The following is a 26,586-nucleotide window of genomic DNA, read 5'->3' as shown; positions in this document are numbered from 1 at the left end:
GGGATCAATAGCAGAATAACTGAGGCAGAAGAACGGATAAGTGACCTGGAAGATAAAATAGTGGAAATAACTACTGCAGAGCAGAATAAAGAAAAAAGAATGAAAAGAACTGAGGACAGTCTCAGAGACCTCTGGGACAACATTAAACGTACCAACATTCGAATTATAGGGGTTCCAGAAGAAGAAGAGAAAAAGAAAGGGACTGAGAAAATATTTGAAGAGATTATAGTTGAAAACTTCCCTAATATGGGAAAGGAAATAGTTAATCAAGTCCAGGAAGCACAGAGAGTCCCATACAGGATAAATCCAAGGAGAAATACGCCAAGACACATATTAATCAAACTGTCAAAAATTAAATACAAAGAAAACATATTAAAAGCAGCAAGGGGGGGCTTCCCTGGTGGCGCAGTGGTTGGGAGTCCGCCTGCCGATGCAGGGAACGCGGGTTCGTGCCCCTGTCCGGGAGGATCCCACGTGCTGCGGAGCGGCTGGGCCCGTGAGCCATGGCCGCTGGGCCTGCGCGTCCGGAGCCTGTGCTCCGCGGCGGGAGAGGCCACAACAGTGAGAGGCCCGCGTACCGCAAAAAAAAAAAAAAAAAAGCAGCAAGGGAAAAACAACAAATAACACACAAAGGAATCCCCATAAAGTTAACAGCTTATCTTTCAGCAGAAACTCTGCAAGCCAGAAGGGACTGGCAGGACATATTTAAAGTGATGAAGGAGAAAAACCTGCAACCAAGATTACTCTACCCAGCAAGGATCTCATTCAGATTTGATGGAGAAATTAAAACCTTTACAGACAAGCAAAAGCTGAGAGAGTTCAGCACTACCAAACCAGCTCTACAACAACTGCTAAAGGAACCTCTCTAGGCAAGAAACACAAGAGGAGGAAAAGACCTACAATAACAAACCCAAAACAATTAAGAAAATGGGAATAGAAACATACATATCGATAATTACCTTAAATGTAAATGGACTAAACGCTCTGTGTCAAAAGACACAGATTGGCTGAATGGATACAAAAACAAGACCCATATATTTGCTGTCTACAAGAGACCCACTTCAGACCTAGAGACACATACAGACTGAAAGTAAGGAGATGGAAAAAGATATTTCATGCAAATGGAAACCAAAAGAAAGCTGGAGTAGCAATTCTCATATCAGACAAAATAGACTTTAAAATAAAGACTATTACAAGAGACAAAGAAGGACACTACATAATGATCAAGGGATCAAAACAAGAAGAAGATATAACAATTGTAAATATTTATGCATCCAACATAGGAGCACCTCAATACATAAGGCAAATACTAACAGCCATAAAAGGGGAAATCGACAGTAACACATTCATAGTAGGGGACTTTAACACCCCACTTTCACCAATGGACAGATCATCCAAAATGAAAATAAATAAGGAAACACAAGCTTTAAATGATACATTAAACAAGATGGAATTAATTGATATTTATAGGACATTCCACCCAAAAACAACAGAATACACATTTTTCTCTAGTGCTCATTGAACATTCTCCAGGATAGATCATATCTTGGGTCACAAATCAAGCCTTGGTAAATTTAAGAAAAGCGAAATTGTATCAAGTATCTTTTCCAACCACAACGCTATGAGACTAGATATCAATTACAGGAAAAGATCTGTAAAAAATACAAACACATGGAGGCTAAACAATACAGTACTTAATAACAAAGTGATCACTGAAGAAATCAAAGAGGAAATTAAAAAATACCTAGAAACAAATGACAATGGAGACACGACGACCCAAAATCTATGGGATGCAGCAAAAGCAGTTCTAAGAAGGAAGTTTATAGCAATACAATCCTACCTTAAGAAACAGGAAACATCTCGAATAAACAACCTAAACTTGCACCTAAAGCAATTAGAGAAAGAAGAACAAAAAAACCCCCAAAGTTCGCAGAAGGAAAGAAATCATAAAGATCAGATCAGAAATAAATGAAAAAGAAACGAAGGAAACGATAGCAAAGATCAGTAAAACTAAAAGCTGGTTCTTTGAGAAGATAAACAAAATTGACAAACCATTAGCCAGACTCATCAAGAAAAAAAGGGAGAAGACTCAACAGAATTAGAAATGAAAAAGGAGAAGTAACAACTGACACTGCAGAAATACAAAAGATCATGAGAGATTACTACAAGCAACTCTATGCGAATAAAATGGACAACCTGGAGGAAATGGACAAATTCTTAGAAATGCACAATCTGCCAAGACTGAATCAGGAAGAAAGAGAAAATATGAACAGACCAATCACAAGCACTGAAATTGAAACTGTGATTAAAAATCTTCCAACAAACAAAAGCCCAGGACCAGATGGCTTCACAGGTGAATTCTATCAAACATTTAGAGAAGAGCTAACACCTACCCTTCTCAAACTCTTCCAAAATATAGCAGAGGGAGGAACACTCCCAAACTCATTCTACAAGGCCACCATCACCCTGATACCAAAACCAAACAAGGATGTCACAAAGAAAGAAAACTAGAGGCCAATATCACTGATGAACATAGATGCAAAAATCCTCAACAAAATACCAGCAAACAGAATACAACAGCACATTAAACGGATCATACACCATGATCAAGTGGGGTTTATTCCAGGAATGCAAGGATTCTTCGATATACGCAAATCAATCAACGTGATACACCATATTAACAAACTGAAGGAGAAAAACCATATGATCATCTCAATAGATGCAGAGAAAGCTTTCGACAAAATTCAACACCCATTTAAAAATCCTGCAGAAAGTAGGCATAGAGGGAACTTTCCTCAACATAATAAAGGCCATATATGACAAACCCACAGCCAACATCGTCCTCAATGGTGAAAAACTGAAAGCATTTCCACTAAGATCAGGAACAAGACAAGGTTGCCCACTCTCACCACTCTTATTCAACATAGTTTTGGAAGTTTTAGCCACAGCAATCGGAGAAGAAAAGGAAATAAAAGGAATCCAAATCGGAAAAGAAGAAGTAAAGCTGTCACTGTTTGCAGATGACATGATACTATACATAGAGAATCCTAAACATGCTACCAGAAAACTGCTAGAGCTAATCAATGAATTTGGTAAAATAGCAGGATACAAAATTAATGCACAGAAATCTCTGGCATTCCTATACACTAATGATGAAAAATCTGAAAGTGAAATCAAGAAAACACTCCCATTTACCATTGCAACAAAAAGAATAAAATATCTAGGAATAAACCTACCTAAGGAGACAAAAGACCTGTATGCAGAAAATTATAAGACACTGATGAAAGAAATTAAAGATGATACAAATAGATGGAGAGATATACCATGTTCTTGGATTGGAAGAATCAACATTGTGAAAATGTCTCTAACTACCCAAAGCAATCTACAGATTCAATGCAATCCCTATCAAACTACCACTGGCATTTTTCACAGAACTAGAACAAAAAATTTCACAATTTGTATGGAAACACAAAAGACCCCAAATAGCCAAAGCAATCTTGAGAACGAAAAACGGAGCTGGAGGAATCAGGCTCCCTGACTTCAGACTATACTACAAAGCTACAGTAATCAAGACAGTATGGTACTGGCACAAAAACATAAAGATAGATCAATGGAACAGGATAGAAAGCCCAGAGATAAACCCACGCACATATGGTCACCTTATCTTTGATAAAGGAGGCAGGAATGTACAGTGGAGAAAGGACAGCCTCTTCGATAAGTGGTGCTGGGAAAACTGGACAGGTACATGTAAAAGTATGAAATTAGATCACTCCCTAATACCATACACAAAAACAAGCTCAAAATGGATTAAAGACCTAAATGTAAGGCCAGAAACTATCAAACTCTTAGAGGAAAACATAGGCAGGACACTCTATGACATAAATCACAGCAAGATTCTTTTTGACCCACCTCCTAGAGAAATGGAAATAAAAACAAAAATACACAAATGGGACCTAATGAAACTTCAAAGCTTTTGCACAGCAAAGGAAACCGTAAACAAGACCAAAAGACAACCCTCAGAATGGGAGAAAATATTTGCAAATGAAGCAACTGACAAAGGACTAATCTCCAAAATTTATAAGCAGCTCATGCAGCTTAATAACAAAAAAACAACCAACCCAATCCAGAAATCGGCAGAAGACCTAAATAGACATTTCTCCAAAGAAGATATACAGACTGCCAACAAACATGAAAGAATGCTCAACATCATTAGTCATTAGAGAAATGCAAATCAAAACTACAATGAGATATCATCTCATACCAGTCAGAATGGCCATCATCAAAAAATCTACAAACAATAAATTCTGGAAAGGGTGTGGAGAAAAGGGAACCCTCTTGTACTGTTGGTGGGAATGTAAACTGATACAGCCACTGTGGAGAACAGTATGGAGGTTCCTTAAAAAACTACAAATAGAACTACCATATGACCCAGCAATCCCACTACTGGGCATACACCCTGAGAAAACCATAATTCAAAAAGAGTCATATACCAAAATGTTCATTGCAGCTCTATTTACAATAGCCCAGAGATGGAAACAACCTAAGTGTCCATCATCAGATGAATGGATAAAGAAGATGTGGCACATATATACAATGGAATATTACTCAGCCATAAAAAGAAACGAAATTGAGCTATTTGTAATGAGGTGGATAGACCTGGAGTCTGTCATACAGAGTGAAGTAAATCAGAAAGAGAGAGACAAATACCATATGCTAACACATATATATGGAATTTAAGAAAACAATGTCATGAAGAACCTAGGGGTAAGACAGGAATAAAGACACAGACCTACTAAAGAATGGACTTGAGGATATGGGGAGGGGGAAGGGTAAGCTGTGACAAAGCGAGAGAGAGGCATGGACATATATACACTACCAAACGTAAGGTAGTCAGCTAGTGGGAAGCAGCTGCATAGCACAGGGAGATCAGCTCGGTGCTTTGTGATCGCCTGGAGGGGTGGGATAGGGAGGGTGGGAGGGAGGGAGACGCAAGAGGGAAGAGATATGGGAACATATGTATATATATAACTGATTCATTTTGTTGTAAAGCAGAAACTAACACACCATTGTAAAGCAATTATACTCCAATAAAGATGTTAAAAAAAAAGAATAGCTATTATCAAACAGACAAGAAACAGCAAGTGTGGAGAAAAGGGAACCTCTTTGTTCACAGTTGGTGAGAATGTAAATTGGTGCAGCCACTATGCAAAACAGTATGGAGGATCCTCAAAAAATGAAAAAGAGAACTATCTTATGACCCAGCAATTCCACTTCTGGCTATTAATACCAAAAACCAAATAAAAACCCAACAAAACCCCCTTAATTCAAAATACATCTGCACTCCCCCACCCTCACTGCAGCATTATTTATAATAGCCAAGATATGCAAACAAGCTAAGTGTCCATCAGTGGATGAATGGATAAATAGGTGGGGTGTGTACACACACACACAGGAATATTATTCAGCCATAAAAAAAGAATGAAATCTTACCATCTGCAACAACATGGATGGTCCTTGAGGGCATAATGCTAAGTGAAATAAGTCAGAAAGAAAAAGACAAAAACTGTATGATCTCACTTACATGTGAAATTAATAAAAACCCCGAAGCTCATGGATACAAAGAACAGATTGGTGGTTTCCAGAAGTGGGGATGAGGGATGGGCAAAATGGGTGAAAGAGGTCAAAAGGTACAACCTTTCAGTTATAACAGCCTATAGGCTCTGGTGCCAGGACGCCTCAGGCTAAACAACCAACAGGGTGGGAACACAGCCCCACCCATCAGCATACAGGCTGCCTAAAATCTTCCTGAGCCCACAGCCGGCCCTGCCCACCAGAAGTACAAGACCCAGCTCCGTCCACCAGTCCCTCCCACCAAGAAGCCTGCAGAAGCCTCTCAGACCAGCCTCATCCACCAGAAGCAGGAAGAACTACAAACCTGCAGCCTGCAGAACAGAAAACGCAATCACAGAAAGTTAGACAAAATGAGACGGCAGAGGAATATGTCCCAGACAAAGGAACAAGATAAACCCCCAGAACAACAACTAAGTGAACTGGACATAGGCAATACACCCAAAAAAGAATTCAGAGTACTGATAGTAAAGATGATCCAAGATCTTGGAAAAAGAATGGAGGCACAGACTGAGAAGATACAAGAAATGTTTAATAAAGGGCTAGAAGATCTAAAGGACAAAGAGAGATGAAAAATACAATAACTGAAATGAAAAATAAACTAGAAGGAATCAATAGCAGAATAAGTGAGGCAGAAGAACGGTTAAGTGAGCTGGAAGACGGAATGGTGGAAATCACTGCCACGGAACAGAATAAAGAAAAAAGAATGAAAAGAAATGAAGACAGTCTAAGAGACCTCTGCCACAACATTAAATGCAGCAACATTCATATTATGGGAGTCCCAGAAGGAGAAGAGAGAGAAAGGACCTGAGAAAATATTTGAAGAGATAATAGCTGAAGACTTCCCTAACATGGGAAAGGAAACAGTCACCCAAGTGCAGGAAGTGCAGAGTCCCAGGCAGAATAAACCCAAGGAGGAACAGGCTGAGACACATAATAATCAAAATGACAAAAATTAAAGACAGAGAAAATATTACAAGCAACAAGGAAAAAAAAATAACACACAAGGGGAATTCCCATAAGGTTATCAGCTGATTTTTAAGCAGAAACCCTGCAGGCCAGAAGGGAGTGGCACAGTATATTTAAAGTGATGAAAGGGAAGAACCTACAACCAAGAATACTGTACCCAGCAAGGCTCTCATTCAGATTCGATGGAGAAATCACAAGCTTTACTGACAAGCAAAAGCTAAGAGGTTTCAGCACCACCAGACAGCTTTGCAACAAATGGTAGAGGAACTTCTCTAGGTGCGGGAAAAAAAGGCCACAACTAGAAACAGGAAAATTACGAATAGAAAAGCTCACCGGTAAAGGCAAACATACAGTAAAGGTAGGAAATCATTCGCACACAAATATGACATCAAAACCAGCAATCATGAGAAGAGGAGAGGACAAATGCAGGATACTGGAAATGCATTTAAAATGAAAAGACCAGCAACTTAAAACAACCTTGTTTATATATAGACTGCTATATCAAAACCTCATGGTAACCACAAACTGAAAATCTACAATAGATATACACACACAAAAAAGAAAAAGGAATCCAAACGCAACACTAAAGTTAGTCATCAAATCACAAGAGAAAACCAAAGGAGGACGGGGAGAAAAAAGACCTACAAAAACAAATCCACAACAATTAGCAAAATGGCAATAAGAACATACATATCAGTAATTACCTCAAACATAAGCAGATTAAATGCTCCAACCAAAAGACACAGACTGGCTGAATGGATACAAACTTTCAGTTATAAAATAAGTAAGTCATAGGGATGTGATGTACAGCTTGGTGACTAGTTAATACCTCAAGAAAAAAAAGAAGTGATTAGTTAATACCTCAATTAAAAAAAAGAAGTGATTAGAAAGATAATTACTGGTAAAGAAGAGAATGAACACATCATCCCCAAGTTTCCCGGGATCCCTTTGCAATCCATCTGTGCTGCCCACCTCCCTACGCTCAGCAACCACTGATCTGCTGTCACTACAGTTTGCTTTTCCATACTATGAAATCACAGTATGTACATTGTCTGATTTTTTTCCAGTCAGCATAATTATTTTAAAATTCATTTATCTCGTGTTTATCAATAGTCATTTCTTTTTATTGCGAGGTAGCATTTCTGTAGTACGGATATACCACAATTTGTTGACCCATTCACCTGTTCATACTCATTTGGATTATTTCCAGGTTTTGGCTGTTAAAGTTGCTGTGAACTTTGGTATTTAAGTCTTTGTGTGAACTTGAAAGTCAGCTTCGCTAGTTATAAATCCTTGGCTCACACATTCTTACCTTGAGTATTGTAAATGTGTAAATGTGTTCTCCACTTTCTCATGCACAGACCATTGCTGTTGAAAAGCCAGATAATCCAGTTGTTTCCCTTGTAAGTTACATGGCTCCTTTTGCCTAGATGCCCAAAGGACTTTTTTTTTTTCCTTTAAGGCCAGTAATTTCACTATACTTAGGCCTTTTTGCTGGTGATTCTGGGTTGATAGTCTTAAGTATAGGGTACGCTCTCTCAATATGTAGTTTCAAATATGGTTTGTAAATTTTAAGGTAGTTTTCTTGAATCAGTTTTTAGTATTTGTTCTGTTTTCTTCTTCTGGACACCTAATATTCACATTTGATCTCTGCTTGTCTTCACTTTTTGTCAAAATCTTTTTATTTCTTTTTTCCCTTTTTCACACTATTTCTCTTAAGGCATTATCTGTTGTGTTTATTTGCTCTGGTATTCCTTCTAGTTTAGTCTTTATTTATGAAATAATTTTTAATTTCTAACTCTTTCCTGAGTTCTGTCACCTCATTTCTTCTGAGTCTTTCAAATTTTGATTTATGCTATTTTTAAATGGCTTATGTTATTTAAAAAAACTCTTTTAGCTTGACTGGAAATAGCGGGTGACAACTGGTTGTTTTTGTGGGCATGTCTTTCTTTCACTGCCCGTGAGAATGTTATTCTGCATATTCATTTTTTCTTAAAGGAAAAAACTTTCTTAAAGGAAAACTTCTGAGATTTCACCTCAAATACTTCTTTTTTCTTTTTTTGCGGTACGCGGGCCTCTCACTGTTGTGGCCTCTCCCGTTGTGGAGCACAAGCTCCGGACGCGCAGGCTCAGCGGCCATGGCTCACGGGCCCACCCACTCCGCGGCATGTGGGATCTTCCCGGACCGGGGCATGAACCCGTGTCCCCTGCATCGGCAGGCAGACTCTCAACCACTGTACCACCAGGGAAGCCCTTCTTTGTTATTTTTAAGTGAAATTAGTTTTCCTGATCAAATGAGGTTCAGGAAAGCCTTTCTAAGTTCAGAAGTGTCTGTTTTTGTGTAGTAGTAACAAATGTGACAGCTTGCTTCTGGGATTTCATGGCTCTGTTCCTCTCCCCCACTCTGGTCTATATCCTCTCTTTCCTTTTAGTGTGTGTCCCCCTCTGGCTCTGTGTCCCTCTGCTCACAAGAGGCACTATTGTGGAAGCAAGCCCAGTGGGTCATGAGGGTCCGATTTCTCCAAGTCCCTTTAGTCTCTCTTTTGGTGGGCCCCCTGCGCTCACCTGGTATGAGGTCATGCAACCCCCAGGCCCCATGTCAGTTCTCCAAAGGAGATACAAATAGCCAATAAGCACGTGAAAAGATGCCCAACACCATTAGTCATTGGAGAAATGCAAATCAAAACCACAATAAGGTACTACTTCACACCCACTTGGATGGCTATCATCAAAAAGAAGACAAAAAGAAAAAAAAAAAAGAAGACAACAAGTGTTGGCAAGGATGTGGCGAAACTGAAATCCTCATACACTGCTGGCAGGAATGTAAAATGGTGCAGTTAATTTGGATAACAGTTAGCAGTACTTCAAAAAGTTAAACACAGAGATTCCATGACTTGGCAATTTTACTCCCAAGAAAGTTCAAAACACAAAAACGGACACACAAATGTTTGTAGGAGCATTATTCATAATAGCTGAAAATGATCACTAACTGATGAATGGCAAAATAAAATGTGTATATTCACACAATGGAATATTATTCAGCCATAAGAAGGCATGAAGCACCGATATATGCTATGATATGGATGAACCTTGAAAACATGCTACGTGAAAGAAGTCAGTCACAAAAGACCACATACTGTATAACTCCATTCACAGGAAATGTCCAGAATAGGCAAGTCCATACAGACAGAAGGCAGATTAGCATTGCTTGGGGCTAGGGGTAGGGTGGGGTGGAGAGTGACTGCTAATGGGGTTTCTTTTCGGGTGATGAAAAAGATCTGGATACTAGCAGTGAGAGTTGTACAACTTCGTGAGTATATTAAAAACTACAGAACTGTATACTTTTAAAAAAGGGTGAATTTTATGATATGTGAATTTTATCTTACTTTTAAAAAAAGTTACAAACAAAAGTACAAAATTCCTGCTGCTGTTTGCCAACTGGCCAGCAATGCTTTCCAGTGAACACCTGTTGGCTCTTCTGGGGGTACTCCTCAGGTGTGGTGGAAGGCATCGCATTACTTCTTCCTCCTGCTCGGATGCCAGTACCTCACAGTCTTGCGGCTGTTGGTGGTCCACTGCTCTCTGCTTGTATTTTGGAGTTTGTGGAAATACCTTGCTACCCAATTTTGTTGTTAACTGCTGTTCAGGAGGTTTTGGTTTTGCTACCTAGTTGCTCTGCTGGTTTCTACGCAAAGACTGGAAAAGACTCAAGCACTATGTTGCCATTCCCCACCATCTTCCCAGAAGCCTCTCAGCCTATTCAGTTTTGCAAGTTAGTCAGCAGATGGGGATCACAGGGTCCCAAGTAACAAGACCCTGAGACAGGCTCCTGGGGCCTTGAAGGCTGGGCAGGCTATGGACCCCATGAATTTGAGAACTGCAGAAGTAAGTACAGCGTCAAACTTGGGGCTGCTGACTTCCATCTGCATAGTTTTCAGAAGTGCTGGGGCCATGAAAGCTGGACTGCTGTGTAGACAGAAGGTAGATGGATTCCAGGATTCTAACCTCAGCACAGTACCTTCTCTAAGTCACTTACTTTTTCTAAGCCTCACTTACCTAATCATAAAATGAGAACAGGACTGGCGACCTTGCAAATCTGTACATTTGTTATTTTTTCTTTCATTCACAAACATTTGAGAGGATTGCATGACATACAATAGACGCTCAAGAAATGTGAGATTTCCCCGCACTGTCCACCGTGCTTGCTTTCTTTCTTTTTTTAAATTTACTTTATTTTTGGCTGCGTTGGGTCTTTGTTGCTGCATGCGGGCTCTCTCTAGTTGCGGCAAGTGGGGGCTATTCTTCATTGTGGTGTGTGGGCTTCTCATTGCAATGGCTTCTCTTGTTGCAGAGCATGGGCTCTAGGCGCGCGGGCTTCAGCAGTTGTGGTGCACGGGCTCAGCAGTTGTGGCTCGCGGGCTCTCGAGTGCAGGCTCAGTAGTTGTGGCGCACGGGGCTTAGCTGCTCCATAGCATGTGGGATCTTCCTTGATGAGGGCTCGAACTCGTGTCCCCTGCATCAGCAGGTGGATTCGTAACCACTGCGCCACCAAGGAAGCCCCACTGTGCTTTCTTGACTGTTTTAAACTTAATGTCCAATGACTATAAGTAGAGAACTAAATTCCTATTTTTTTTTTTTTTTTTTTGCGGTACGCGGCCCTCTCACTGCTGTGGCCTCTCCCGTTGCGGAGCACAGGCTCCGGACGCGCAGGCTCAGCGGCCATGGCTCACGGGCCCAGCCACTCCGCGGCATGCGGGATCTTCCTGGACCAGGGCACGAACCCATGTCCCCTGCATCGGCAGGCGGACTCTCCATCACTGCGCCACCAGGAAAGCCCCCTATGATGATTTTTAACACCACTCAATTCCAGGGGTCCCAATGACCACTGCAGGCCATGTCAACTTGAGGTGTCCATAGCAAGGGTGGCAGTGAGGCAGCCTACTGCTGCCACCTTGCCAGTGCCCTGGCCCTCCCCGACTTGGAGGAACCAGTGCCAACCCTGCCGTGGGCTGAATGAGGCTGGTGCAGCCTGGCCTCCCTGGATGCAGCCTGTCTGGCTTCAGAGCAGAGAGGCTCAGAGCTGCTCTCCCAAGCATGTCTGATCAGCAGCCCCCTCCCCTGGCCCACCGCACAGCAGTGACACTGTTCCTGCCACTCTCTAAGCAGTGAACAGGGGACACGAGGCAAGGTCACAGAGCTACCCCCTATACACAGGAAGGGTGTGACTTACAGTGTGAGCATTGTTGATCTTCTTCACTTCCCATTGGCCCAACCCGGTGTAAGTCAGCAGAGAGATGGCTCCATCTGAGCTCCCACAAGCTAGGATCAGGCCGTAGTCATGGGGGGCCCAGCACACAGAGTTTACTGCAGGAAGGAGGGAGGAACAGTGAGCAGACTTTCAGTTCTGAGACTTACTGTTGTACTAAATTTCTAAAAAAAAAAAATTGTAGGGATCACCAGGAGGAGGTTGTAATTTTGTCAATTAAGGAGATTTAAAAAACCCATCACTACTAATATCATCATAAACTAAAGCCTATCTCATAATCTGAGAACACGGCCAGTACTTGAAATGAATAAACCTTAAAAAAACAAAAATCTCGCTATGTTGTCTTTGCTTTTCTCATTTTGCTTTGGATTGGCTTTAGGTCTTAAGGCCTTACCTCAGCTGTGGAAAGAGTAACAGAAAAGCAACCAAAGCCCAGGGGACAAACGACGAGCATCACAAGGGGAAAGCCAAGGGTTAGCCAAGACAGAGGCCTCCCCCTCTCCCCCAGGGCCCCTCTGCCCGCCGCCCTCTCCTGCCACACTCAGTGTACCTGAGGAGTCGTGTCCCGTGTGCTCATGCGTCTTCTCCCAGGTGCCATTTTCCTCTTTCCAGATAATGACTTTGCGGTCATAGGAGCAGGATGCCAGGACATTGCCATACATGGGGTGGGCCCAGGCCACTTGCCACACAGGACCCTCATGACTGCAAGGGGAGAGGGTCAGAGGTTGCTCAAATGGGCCAAAGGAACCCACAGTGCTCTGCCAGCCACTACTTTGGACAGAAGTGAATGGCTTCTCAGGACAGAACTGCCTAAAAATTTCAAAAAGGAGAGCCGTGTATAATGTCACTCCAAAAGGGACCGTCATTGGGCAGTGAGGACCCTGAGGCCGAAGGCGAGTCAGCCCCTCTGTCCCGACACGGCAGAGCCCTCACCTACCCCAGATGGTGGCCAGCATAGCCTACGTGTACTGTCATCAGCACAGTCACCAACAGATCCAGCGTTTACCCCCACAAGTGCTCAGGATATATCTGTAGATGAATCACTCCTCATCCTCCCAGACAGTCACCTTCTTGCGGAGGCAGTAACTATTTCATTTTGATACCTGCCACTACTCTTTTAACTTTATCAACAGGCATGTCTCTCTCTTCTCTTCGCATCTCTGTGCGTTCACTGTCTGAGCACGTACCCTGTGCCAGGCTCTGTACTGGGGCCGTCCCTCAGAACGGGGGGCACCCAGCACACGGAGGTGGATGGCACAGAGGGGATGGGACAGGCTCTTTCACGCCTATTCCACGCTCACTTGTTGCTTGACTTTAGGCCAGGGCCATATCCTCTCTTTGGCTTTGTCTCTTAATAGAGGTGTCAACAAGACTTCTTTCACATGGCGGTCATGAGGGAAATGTTTGTGATAACTCAGTAAAGAGCTTACAACAGTGCTTGGTACAAGAAAAGGAGAAAACACAAGCTTGACGACTGCTAGCTCTGGTGCTGCTCCCTGCTCCCCCATCCACCCCGGGACTGCTGACACTCAGAGTTCTCCTCCCTCCAGCTGGGACAGTGGTCCAACCCCAGTCTCTACAAAGGAGCTGCTAATGAAACTCTTGTAGACTCAAACGTCCTACAACTAGCGTAACTTTAACTGAGGGAACAAAGAATGGGGGCCTGAATTTATTACCCTCCAATACTTTTCATACTTAGAGCAGAAGAAAAACGCAGAGCAGAGGACCGAGTGACAGCAGACTCAGTCCTGGTGACTGCCCCCACCCCACCCCGCTCCGCCCAGCCTGCCGGCTGCCCGAGCTGTCCTCTCTTTGCAGCATGATGCCCAGATGGCCGCCAGGCCTCGCCCTCAGAGCTCTCCGCTCAGCCACGGGCTGCTGAGCAGGGAAGGCGGCATCTGGCTCCTGAGTCACTTGACTCCTGACACTCAGGAAGAGGTGGAACTTCTAGGCCTATCTCCTGAAACGGCTACTGACTTAGCTATGTCTGTTTTAACCTATTCACAAACATGTACTGAACACCCACTTGTCAGCAATTCTTAACTTCTCCCGTGCAGTCTGGTGAACGTTATGGTCCCTTCTCAGAATAATGGATAAAATACATAGAGCTAGGGCTTCCCTGGTGGCGCAGTGGTTGAGACTCCGCCTGCCGATGCAGGGGACACGGGTTCGTGTCCCGGTCCGGGAAGATCCCACATGTCATGGAGTGGCTGGGCCAGTGAGCCATGGCCGCTGAGCCTGCGCGTCCGGAGCCTGTGCTCCGCAACGGGAGAGGCCACAACAGTGAGAGGCCCGTGTACCGCAAAAAAAACAAAAAACAAAAAACAAAAAAAAATACATAGAGCTAGGATTATAAAGAAAACCCAATTATACTGATACACAGTTATCAAAACGTTAAACAACAATTTATGTTATTAGTGATACGTGTGCTTCTTTGTTAACGCTTTAAGTAACAAACTCTAGTGGCAAGTCTAATAACCATTCTAACTTCAAGGTAGTGATGAGCATAAATGCTGTTTTGAGAAAGCTACAACAACTGTAATGTGATATAAAAATATCTGTGACGGTCTTCCCTAGTGGCCCAGTGGTTAAGGATCCGCCTGCCAATGCAGGGGACACGGGTTCGAGCCCTCGTCCAGAAAGATCCCACATGCTGCGGAGCAACTAAACCCGTGCGCCACAACTACTGAGCCTGTGCTCCAGAGCCCACGAGCCACAACTACTGAAGCCCGCACGCCTAGAGCCCATGCTCCGCAACAAGAGAAGCCACCACAATGAGAAGCCCGCGCGCCGCAACGAAGAGCAGACCCCGCTCACCGCAACCAGAGAAAGCCAGCGTGCAGCAACGAAGACCCAACGCAGCCAAAAATAAATAAATTTATTAAAAACAAAAATCTATGACTCCTATTGGTAACAAAGTGACAGGTACTATGAATACTACTGTAGTTCCTGGCCTATAGCCATAATTGAAGGAAATGCTAAATATCAGTCACTGAAAATAAAGAGGTAATGTTTTCCCTTTCCCAGTTCACCACCTCCTGAATTCTACCCACAGAACACTTGGAGATCCATGGTACCCAGGTTAAGAACCCCATCTACCTGAGGTAGTGAACTGAGGGAAAGCACTAGAGTGCGGCCACAAAACTGAGAGCCAGGATCTCAAGAATGTCAACAGGGAGAAAGGTAAATGAAACGTTTGCAAATATTCACTGAGTACCTACCACGGGCAAACAGGCAGAATTATGGGATTTATATCATTACTATTACATTCTTAGATCACCAGCCTTGAGTCACTTTAGATCATGTGGTAGCTAAACTTGTTTAAAAAAAAAAGTTAGTTTCCCACTCTTGAAAATAGCAGTGGCCACTGGACGCTTGTTGCAAGTAGGCTCTAACTGGGTGGAGACAGCGGCAGCCTGTGTTGGGGGTGAGTGGGTGGAGGCTCTGAGAGCCTATAACTGACTCCCTCGCCCCAGGTCTGCCAGTGGGCATTTGGGCGGCAGAATTGGGATTTGCTCCTGGCTCCATCGGCGTGGGATATCTGATGAGGGCAGCCGGCTGGCTGGGACCAGGTGTCCTCTCCGCTGACTGCACTGCGGGCTGCTCTGATCTGGCCCTCAGCCCTTCCTGCCATGTCTGAGAAGCCCACTCTCTGAGATCTTGCCCAGGGTTGGCTGCACTCACCCCCTGAGGTCGGCGATGAGGATCTGCCCTCCGTTGCGCACGTCGAAGATCTTGACGGACCTGTCTGATGAGCAGGTTGCCAGGCGGGTGCCGTAGTAGTCCATCTGGGCATCATGCTGCAAAGAGAGGACAGCTCGGGAAGCCGGCAGGCTGGGCGGAGCGGGGTGGGGTGGGGGCAGTCACCAGGACTGAGTCTAGTAGGGACCAGAATCTACCTGAAGTTAATCAAACCTCAAAGAATCATCACTATCAGGCAGGAAGCTAGCATGTCAACGTTCTCACTTCTCTGACAGGTAATTTCCTTCTGAAAGGGACAAGAAAAACCACACCCAGGTGCTTTTAGACCCTTTACATCACAGGGGAAGTCCTTCCCAGTCCTGTTCTGCAGGGTGGGTATATGGGAGAAGAGAAGCTTGCCTAGCTTCCTTCTTCTTCCTCCTTCCTCACGCCCCACTGTGTTCTGAGGCTCCGTGGGTCGCCAGGGAGGTTTGGCTCAGCGTCAGAACCCAGGGCTAATGCTGACCCAAAGAAGCAGGCCACTGACTGCCTGCAGGCCCCAATCAGGTCCTCCACGATGCACGCCAGTACCCCAGACTCTCCACTCATGCCTTAAATGTCACTGGTCCCATCACTGATGAACCAACTTCATCGATGCTGCCTGGCCATCCAGACCTAGGGCTGGGCCCTGCCCACAGCTCCTTTTCCATCGGGGCGATGGCTCCTCTGAGCCAATCCACCTGCTGCCTCACTGTACTTACTGGCCCCTCCTGTTTGCTGGCCCTGCCTATTCCAATGGATGACACTTTCCTCACTGTTGCGCCTTGGGGGTTTCAGGAACTATTAGCTGTCACTCTTGTGGTCATCAGGGGCAATCACATCCTTTCAGAGGGAAGCAATCATTTCGTCTGCTTCAACACTCCTTCCTCACCTCCCTACCCAAGGAAAACATCCTGATTCTTCTTGGGAGGCCAACCCCCTCCACCATTCCAGGTCTCGGCTTGTTGGAAGGCAGGCAGGGCAGGTGCTATGACAGAGCTTCTCTGCAAGTGTTTTTCTGAAGCACTGCTCCTGCAGAGTGCTATCACACACTTTGGGAGGAAGCACGGCAAAGAACCTAAGAGATTTAAATCCTATCTCAAGTTACCTGCTGTGCAACCTTAGAAAAATTTCCTAATACCCTTGAACCTAGTTTCCTTATCTTTAAATGGACCTGATGATGGCATCTACTTCGAGGGTTGTTATGAAGCTTAAATGAGAAGTATTCAGCATGGGGTGTGATGCGCAGTGAGCATGCAGACGTTAGTCATTACTACTTTGTCTCATCTGTTCCCCAAGATGAACCCACAGAGAGAGGGAGCGTATCCATAATTTTCCCTATCTTAGCTATGAGGAAATAGGGCTGGCTCAGAAAAGTTAAGAGATTGACTATGAGTTTGGTTCAAGATGGCAGAGTAGAAGGACATGCCCTCACTCTCTCTTGCGAGAGCACCGGATTCACAACTAACTGCTGAACAATCACGGACAGGAAGACGCTGGAACTCACCAGCAAAGATACCCCACATCCAAAGACAAAGGAGAAGCCACAATGAGATGGTAGGAGGGGTGCAATCACAACAATATCAAATCCCATAACTGCTGGGTGGGTGACTCACAAACTGGAGAACACTTATACCACAGAAGTCCACCCACTGGAGTGAAGGTTCTGGGCCCCACGTCAGGCTTCACAACCTGGGAGTCCGGCAATGAGAGGAGGAATTCCTAGAGAATCAGATTTTGAAGACTAGTGGGATTTGATTGCAGGACTTTGACAGGACTGGGGGAAACAGAGACTCCACTCCTGGAGGGCACACACAAAGTAGTGTGCACATGGGGACCCAGGGGAAGGAGCCGTGACCCCAGGGGAGACTGAATCAGACCTACCTGCTAGTGTTGGAGGGTCTCCTGCAGCGGCAGGGGGTGGTTGTGGCTCACCGTGGGGACAAGGACACTGGCAGCAGAAGTTCTGGGAAGTATTCCTTGTTGTGAACCCTCCCAGAGTCCACCATTAGCCCCACCAAAGAGCCGGGTAGGTTCCACTGTTGGGTCGCCTCAGGCCAAACAACCAACAGGGAGAGAACCCAGCCCCACCCACCAGCAGACAAGTGGATTAAAGTTTTATTGAGCTATGCTCAGAGCAACACCACTCTACCCACCACCAGTCTCTCTCATCAGGAAACTTGCACAAGCCTCTTAGATAGCCTCATCCACCAGAGGGCAGACAGCAGAAACAAGATCAACTACAATTCTGTAGCTGTGGAAGGAAAACCACATTCACAGAAAGACAGACAGATGAAAAGGCAGAGGACTTTGTACCAGATGAAGGAACAGGATAAAACCCCAGAAAATCAACTAAATGAAGTGGAGACGGGCAACCTTCCAGAAAAATAATTCAGAATAATGATGGTAAAGATGATCCAGGGGGCTTCCCTGGTGGCGCAGTAATTGAGAGTCCGCCTGCCAAAGCAGGGGATGCGGGTTTGTGCCCTGGTCCGGGAGGAACCCACATACCACAGAGTGGCTGGGCCCATGAACCATTGCCGCTGAGCCTGCACGTCTGGAGCCTAAGCTCTGAAACGGGAGAGGCCACAGCAGTGAGAGGCCCGTGTACCGCAAAAAAAAAAAAAAAAAAAAGATGATCCAGGACCTAGGAAAAAGAAGGGAGGCAAAGATGAAGAAGATGCAAGAAAATGTTTAACAAAGACCTAGAAGAATAAAAGAACAAACAAACAGAGATGAACAATACAATAACTAAAATGAAAAATACACTAGAAGGAATCAATAGCAGAATAATTGAGGCAGAAGAACGGATAAGTGACCTGGAAGACAGAATGGTGGAATTCACTGCTGCAGAACAGAATAAAGAAAAAAGAATGAAAAGAAATGAAGACAGCCTAAGAGACCTCTGGGACAACATTAAACACAACAATATTAGCATGACAGGGGTCCCAGAAGGAGAAGAGAGACAGAAAGGACCTGAGAAAATATTTGAAGAGATTATAGTTGAAAACTTCCCTAACATGGGAATGGAAATAGCCACCCAAGTCCAGGAAGCACAGAGAGTCCCAGGCAGGACAAACCCAAGGAGACACCTGCCAAGACACATAGTAATCAAATTGGCAAGAATTAAAGACAAAGAAAAATTATTGAAAGCAGTAAGGGAAAAACAACAAATAACATACAAGGGAACTTCCATAAGGTTAAGAGCTGATTTCTCGGCAGAAATTCTACAAGCAAGAAGGGAGTGGCATGACATATTTAAAGTGATGAAAGGGAACAACCTACAACCAACATTACTCTACCCGGCAAGGATCTCATTCAGATTCGACAGAGAAATCAAAAGCTTTACAGACCAGCAGAGCTAAGAGAATACAGCACCACCGAACCAGCTCTACAGCAAATGCTAAAGGAACTTCTCTAAGTGGGAAACACAAGAGAAGAAAAGGACCTACAAAAAGAAACCCACAACAATTAAGAAAATGGTCATAGGAACATACATATCGATAATTACCTTAAACGTGAATGGATTAAATGCTCCAACCAAGACACAGGCTCACTGAATGGTTACAAAAACAATACCCATATATATGCTGCCTACAAGAGACCCACTTCACACCTAGGGACACGTACAGACTGACAGTGAGGGGATGGAAAAAGATATTCCATGCAAGTGGAAATCAAAAGAAAGCTGGAGTAGCAATACTCATATCAGATAAAATAGACTTCAAAATAAAGAATGTTACAAGAGACAAGGAAGGACAGTACATCATGATCAAAGGATCAATCCAAGAAAAAGATATAACAATTATAAATATATATGCACCCAACATAGGAGCACCTCAATACATAAGGCAACTGCTAACAGCTATAAAAGAGGAAATCGACAGTAACACAATAATAGTGTGGGACTTTAACACCTCACTTACACCAATGGACAGATGATCCAGACAGAAAATTAATAAGGAAATGCAAGCTTTAAATGACACAATAGATCAGACAGATTTCACTGATATTCATAGGACATTCCATTCAAAAAGAGCAGATTACACTTTCTTCTCAAGCACACATGGAACATTCTCCAGGACAGATCACATCTTGGGTCACAAATCGAACCTCCGTAAATTTAAGAAAATTGAAATCGTAACAAGCATCTTTTCTGACCACAATGCTATGAGATTAGAAATCAATTACAGGGGAAAAAAAATGTAAAAAACAAAAACACAGAGAGGCTAAACAATACGTGACTAAGTAACCAAGAGATCACTGAAGAAATCAAAGAGGAAATCAAAATATACCTACAGACAAATGACAATGAAAACACAAGGATCCAAAACCTACTGGATGAAGCAAAGCAGTTCTCAGAGGGAAGTTTATAGCAATACAATCCTACCTCAAGAAACAACAAACATCTCAAATAAACAATCTAACCTTACACCTAAAGGAACCAGAGAAAGAAGAACAAACAAAACCCAAAGGTAGTAGAAGGAAAGAAATCATAAAGATCACAGCAGAAATAAATGAAATAGAAACAAAGAAAACAATAGCAAAGATCAATAAAACTAAAAGCTGGTTCTTTGATAAGATAAAATTGATAAACCTTTAGCCAGACTCATCAAGAAAAAGAGGGAGAGGACTCAAATCAATAAAATTAGAAATACAAAAGGAGAAGTTACAACAGACTCCACAGAAATACAAAGCATCCTAAGAGACTACTACAAGCAACTCTATGCCAATAAAATGGACAGCCTGGAAGAAATGGACAAATTCTTAGAAAGGTATAACCTTGCAAGACTCAACCAGGAAGAAAGAGAAAATATGAACAGACCAATCACAAGTAATGAAATTGAAACTGTGATTAAAAATCTTCCAACAGGGCTTCCATGGTGGCGCAGTGGTTGAGAGTCTGCCTGCCGATGCAGGGAACACAGGTTCGCGCCCCGGTCTGGGAAGATCCCACATGCCGCGGAGCGGCTAGGCAAAGGAAACATGGCCACTGAGCCTGCGCGTCTGGAGCCTGCGCTCCACAGCGGGAGAGACCACAACAGTGAGAGGCCCGCATACCGCAAAAAAAAAAAAAAAAAACTTCCAACAAACAAAAGGCCAGGACCAGATGGCTTCACAGGTGAATTCTGTCAAACATTTAGAGAAGAGCTAACACCCATCCTTCTCAAACTCTTCCAAAAAACTGCAGAGGAAGGAACACTCCCAAACTCATTCTATGAGGCCACCATCACCCTGATAACAAAACCAGACAAAGATACTACAAAAAAATTACAGACTAATATCACTCACGAATACAGATGCAAAAATCCTCAACAAAATACTAGCAAGCAGAATCCAACAACACATTAAAAGGATCATACACCATGATCAAGTGGGATTTATCCCAGGGATGTAAGGATTCTTCAATATACACAAATCAATCAATGTGATACACCATATTAACAAACTGAGAAAGAAATGCCATATGATCATCTCAGTAGATGCAGAAAACACTTTTGACCAAATTCAACACCCATTTATGATAAAAACTCTCCAGAAAGTGGGCATAGAGGGAACCTACCTCAACATAAAGAAGGCCATACATGACAAACCCACGGCAAACATCATTCTCAATGGCGAAAAACTGAATACATTTCCTCTAAGATCAGGAACAAGACAAGGATGTCCGCTCTCACCACTATTATTCAACATAGTTTTGGAAGTCCTAGCCATGGCAATCAGAGAAGAAAAAGAAATAAAAGGAATACCAGTTGGAAAGGAAGAAGTATAACTATCACTGTTTGCAGATGACATGATACTATACATAGAGAATCTTAAAGAGGCCACCAGAAAACTACTAGAGCTCATCAATGAATTTGGTAAAGTTGCAGGATACAAAAGTAATGCACAGAAAACTCTTGCATTCCTACACACTAATGATGAGGAATCTGAAGGAGAAATTAAGGAAACACTCCCATTTACCACTGCAACAAAAAGAATAAAATACCTAGGAATAAACTGACCTAGGGAGATGAAAGACCTGCATGCAGAAAACTATGAGACACTGATGAAAGAAATTAAAGATGATACAAACAGATGGAGAGATATAGCATATTCTTAGATTGGAAGAATCAATACTGTGAAAATGGTTATACTACCCAAAGCAATCTACAGATTCAATACGATCCCTATCAAATTACCAATGGCATTTTTTACAGAACTAGAACAAAAAAAATCTTAAAATTTGTATGCAGACACAAACGACCCCGAATAGCCAAAGTGGTCTTGAGGGAAAAAAACAGAGCTGGAGGAATCAGACTCGCTGACTTCAGACTATACTACAAAGCTATAGTAATCAAGACAGTATGGTACTGGCACAAAAACAGAAATATAGATCAATGGAACAGGATAGAAAGCCCAGAGAGAAAACCACGCACCTATGGTCAACTAATCTATGACAAAGGAGGCAAGGATATGCAATGGAGAAAAGACAGTCTCTTCAATAAGTGCTGCAGGGCAAAATGGACAGCTACATGTAAAAGAATGAAATTAGAACACTCCCTAACACTGTTCACAAAAATAAACTCAATATGGATTACAGACCTAAATGTAAGGTCAGACACTATAAAAGTCTTAGAGGAAAACACAGGAAGAACACTCTTTGACATAAATCACAGCAAGATCTTTTTTGATCCACCTCCTAGAGTAATGGAAATAAAACCAAAAATAAACAAATAGGACCTAATGAAACTTCAAAGCTTTTGCATAGCAAAGGAAATTACAAACAAGACCAAAAGACAACCCTCAGAATGGGAGAGAATATTTGCAAATGAACCAACAAAGGATTAATTTCCAAAATACATAAACAGCTCATGCAGCTCAATATTAAAAAAACAAACAACCCAATCCAAAAAATGGGCAGAAGACCTAAATAGACATTTCTCTAAAGAAGACATACAGATGGCCAAGAAGCACGTGCAAAGCTGCTCAACATCACTAATCATTAGAGAAATGCAAATCAAAACTACAATGAGGTATCACCTCACACCACTGAGAATGGGCATCGTCAGAAAATCTACAAACCACCAATGCTGGAGAGGGTGTGGAGAAAAGGGAAGCCTCTTGCACTGTTGGTGGGAATGTAAACTGATACAGCCACTATGGAGAACAGTATGGAGGTTCCTTAAAAAACTAAAAATAGAATTACCATATGACCCAGCAATCCCACTACTGGGCGCATACCCAGAGAAAACCATATTTCGAAAAGATACATGCAGGGCTTCCCTGGTGGTGCAGTGGTTGAGAGTCCGCCTGCCGATGCAGGGGACACGGGTTCGTGCCCTGGTCCAGGAAAATCCCACATGCCGTGGAGAGGCTGGGCCCGTGAGCCATGGCCGCTGAGCCTGCGTGTCCAGAGCCTGTGCTCCGCAACGGGAGAGGCCACAACAGTGAGAGCCCCGCGTACCGCAAAAAAAAAAAAAAAAAGATACATGCACCCCAATGTTCACTGCAGCACTATTTACAATAGCCAGGTCATGGAAGCAACCTAAATGCCCATCGACAGACAAATGGATAAAGAATTTGTGGTACATATATACAACGGAATATTACTCAGCCATAAGAAGGAACGAAATTGGGTCATCTGTAGAGATGTGGATGGATCTAGGGACTGTCATACAGAGTGAAGTCAGAAAAAGAAAAACAAATATCGTATACTACCGCATATATGTGGAACCTAGAAAAATGGTACACATGAACCGGTTTGCAGGGCAGAAATAGAGACACAGGGGTAGAGAACAAACGTATGGACACCAAGGGGGGAAAGCGGTGGCAGGGGGGTGGTGGTGGGATGAATTGGGAGATTGGGATTGACATGTATACAGAAGTATGTATAAAATGGATAACTAATGAGAACTTGCTGTATAAAAAAATAAATAAAATAAAATTCAAAAAAAAAAAAAAAGAGATTGACTAGGGATTTCAGACTGGATCTTCTTACCCAAGGTGCCACGCTGTCTCCAAGGAGGTGTGGTCTCACAGCTAGAACACACATGATCCCACCCAGGGAACATACAATTCTGAGACTAGGCAGCCCCTCAGAAGTCCCAAAGCAACTGCTGGTGGGAAGGATGTGATGGCAGGATGCCTGGGATGAAATGCTGTAGGCTGACTGACCTGGGTCCTGTTCAAAGGCTACCTGGACTCCTTGCACTGCAAGAAGCAGAGTCCACATCTTTGCTGCTGGAGACTTTAACCTCTGGACCTTCTCTCACAGCCCTGTCCTTTTACACCAAACCCTATGTTTGCCTCTCAGGAAACGCCTTGAGTTAATGACTTCTGGTTCAAAGAGCACTGTCTGGCCTGCTGTCTGTGCCAGTCCTACCTGGCTCTGCCTTTGTATTGAGTCATTTTCCTATTTTTTTCTTCCCTTTCCCATGGGGCTAAGAAGTGACAGCAGGAGGAATACAGGTGGGAAGACTAATTCAAACCTCTGCACCCACTTCCATCCCATCCCAGAGACAGTTACTTTTTTGGCCAGGAGACCGAGGACCTTGGGCTACAAATTGTTTCCAGGTTTCTCCTGCCGTACAGTGACCAGACTATCACAGCCCTGCCAACTCAGAGGGTACTGCTGGGAGACTGACCATACCCCTATAGTTACAGGGGTATCTGTAACAGGTTACAGCCTAACTATCAAAGGCTGCAAAGCCACAGTGGATTCATAAATGATCAACAGAAATGCCCATGTCCACAGCATGTGAGGAAGTGCTAAAGGAATACTTACAATCATGTCCTCATGGGAAGTATCCACAGTGTTAATTACTGACACCTAGAACCAAAGATATTGTTGGTAAATGCACTGATAGTTAGAATGCAATCATCTCATTGAATCCACTTATTATTTTTAAAGTTCTTGACTGCATCTGTTCATTCATTCATTGATTCAGTAAATGTTCACTCTAAGTGCCTTCATTTTGCCAGGCACTGTGCCAGGGACTGGAGATACAGACACGCAAAAGAGGTACTTCTTGCCCCTGAGAAGCCTGCACATAAGTAACCCCAACACGGCAAGATAAATACTTTAATGGTGGTTAACATGTGCTATAGCAGTCTGAGGGGCTGGTGGTGGTGGACATAAACTCGGCTAAGATGATGAGGAATTTGCCAGGTGGCACAGGGGAAAAAAAGTACAGTCCAATCAGAGGGCAAAACATGAGCAAAGAAGGGGGGATGGCGGCATGAGCGGTCCTGGCTACATTTGATGTTGAAGAGGGACCCTGAGGGAGCCATGGCCGGGGTTCCTTCCCGGATGACAGAGCCTCTGATGTTCCAGGCAGTTTTTTGCACAACAGGGTTAACACTTAACACTAATTGATTCAACTGATTCTCCTGAGGCTGCTCCCTGGTACACCATCTGTGACAGAGCCCAGTTTATAGGGCTGGAACAGAGCTGCCATGGTCATCACCTTCCTACCCATTCTCTGAGGTGCAGCTCAAATTACGCTGCCCCCTGCCCCATCTTGAAGATTCCCAGATTCCCCAACTGGCTGGACTCCTCTGAATATCAACACTGAATGTCTACAACACTTTACACTGTTTCTTCTCCCAACTAGAAGGTGAGCTCCCTGGAGCCAGGGTCGGTGTCATTGGCCGTTCTGAATCCTCTCAAATCACCCAGTACAGTGCTTTGCAACCAGAAGGAGCTCAGTGACTATCTGCTGAATGAATAAGTAAATGAACAAAAATGCACAGCTTTACTTTGTTCAACCACTATTCTCTCAAAACTCTTAGGATAGAAAAGGGACGGAAAAGGAGGTTTCAGACTGGAAGTGATATTTCTTACCATTTCCCCCATGTCATCTTTTTCCAGCACAAGCCCTGCAGGTATAGAGTCTGACCTGACTTTTCAGAAAGGTGGATACTAAAAGAGGATGGCTGCAAAGCAGTTCAAAATGTACATGTCAAGTAAGCATAGGTTCTCTCACCAAAGTCTAGATGCCCCACAAAGCACCCCCGAGGTCTGCAAAGGCAAGTAAGGAAGATAAGGAGAAGCATCTCCTACGGGTGCCAAGCTGTCCGGGTCACAAAGTACTCTCACACGTGCACTGGGAAGGCCGAAGGGCAGAGTTCATCACAGCTGTCCGATGGACTAAGGAGATGAAGAAGCTCAGGGAATAGAAAGCACCTGCTCAAGTCACAGAGCTAGTTAAAGGTGGAGCTGGGAGAAGAGCCTCACCTGCTAACTCCCAGCCCACAAAGCCTTCCACTTGACTAGGCTGCCCATCTAGTTGTTACATCCAATTCCCTAAATCAATGGCTGAGGGCTAAGCAGAGGCAGGAAGAAAGCTTACTGATAGTTTCATACTAGTTCGCCAGAGGACCTTGGAGATAACCAGCATTTATTTTGAACCACTCTCACGCACCAACCAGGATTGATGAACAAGTGCTTTTTTTTTTTTTTAAAGCTCCTTAAAAAAAAAAAGTCCCTCCTCCTAAGCACCTCAAGATGTATGGTCTTCCTTAAGTAGTAAAAGACAGCCCTCAAAACAATTAAGCTCTTCAGAATTACTTAATGAGTTAAAAACTCATTTAAAAAGAGCGGAGTGTCAGGGTGTAAGAGACCCCAACTCTACTTAGCAGCTGAAGAATCAGAGACCAAAAAAAACCCCGAGAAATTTAAAACCCAGTGCCCTGCAAAGCAAGAACCAAACCCAGCGTGCAGACTTCTGGGTTCACCCACGTTTCCTCAAAAACCCAGGCACAGCCATTTTCCCGAGAGCACCGGCCTACTGAACCCCCCCTCTGTGCCAGGCTCAGGCTAGATGCTTCTATCCATTAGTTCCCACTGGCGGTCATTCACTGGATGAGTAAGTGTGGAGTGAATGTACACTGTGGATACCACAGAGGTTTAAAAACCCGAGCCCCTGCATCACAGGAACATTCAGCTCATCCTTACATCAGTTTCCTGAAGTGCCCGTCATACCTCGGGGCCCTGGGCTAAGCACCCGTTCCACAAACAT

At 43.7% G+C, this 26,586-nt stretch overlaps 1 protein-coding gene across 1 annotated transcript in view; it reads right to left on the bottom strand.

Moving 5' to 3' along the window:
- SEC13 (SEC13 homolog, nuclear pore and COPII coat complex component) overlaps window positions 1-26,586 on the bottom strand; it is a 66,586-nt gene that overhangs the window by 39,373 nt on the left and 627 nt on the right. The window contains exons 2-5 of the mRNA XM_030840829.3: window positions 24,351-24,395; window positions 15,548-15,663; window positions 12,414-12,565; window positions 11,828-11,961 (exon numbers count right to left, since the gene is read on the bottom strand). Of these exons, the coding sequence (XP_030696689.1) occupies window positions 11,828-11,961; window positions 12,414-12,565; window positions 15,548-15,663; window positions 24,351-24,395 (447 nt within the window). The remainder of the gene's footprint in view (window positions 1-11,827; window positions 11,962-12,413; window positions 12,566-15,547; window positions 15,664-24,350; window positions 24,396-26,586) is intronic.

This window comes from Globicephala melas, chromosome 11, assembly GCF_963455315.2.
Source record: "Globicephala melas chromosome 11, mGloMel1.2, whole genome shotgun sequence".
In the NCBI taxonomy this organism is placed as follows: domain Eukaryota; kingdom Metazoa; phylum Chordata; class Mammalia; order Artiodactyla; family Delphinidae; genus Globicephala; species Globicephala melas.
Note: the sequence above shows the minus strand (reverse complement) of the source record. Positions and strands in the feature narration are given on the sequence as shown.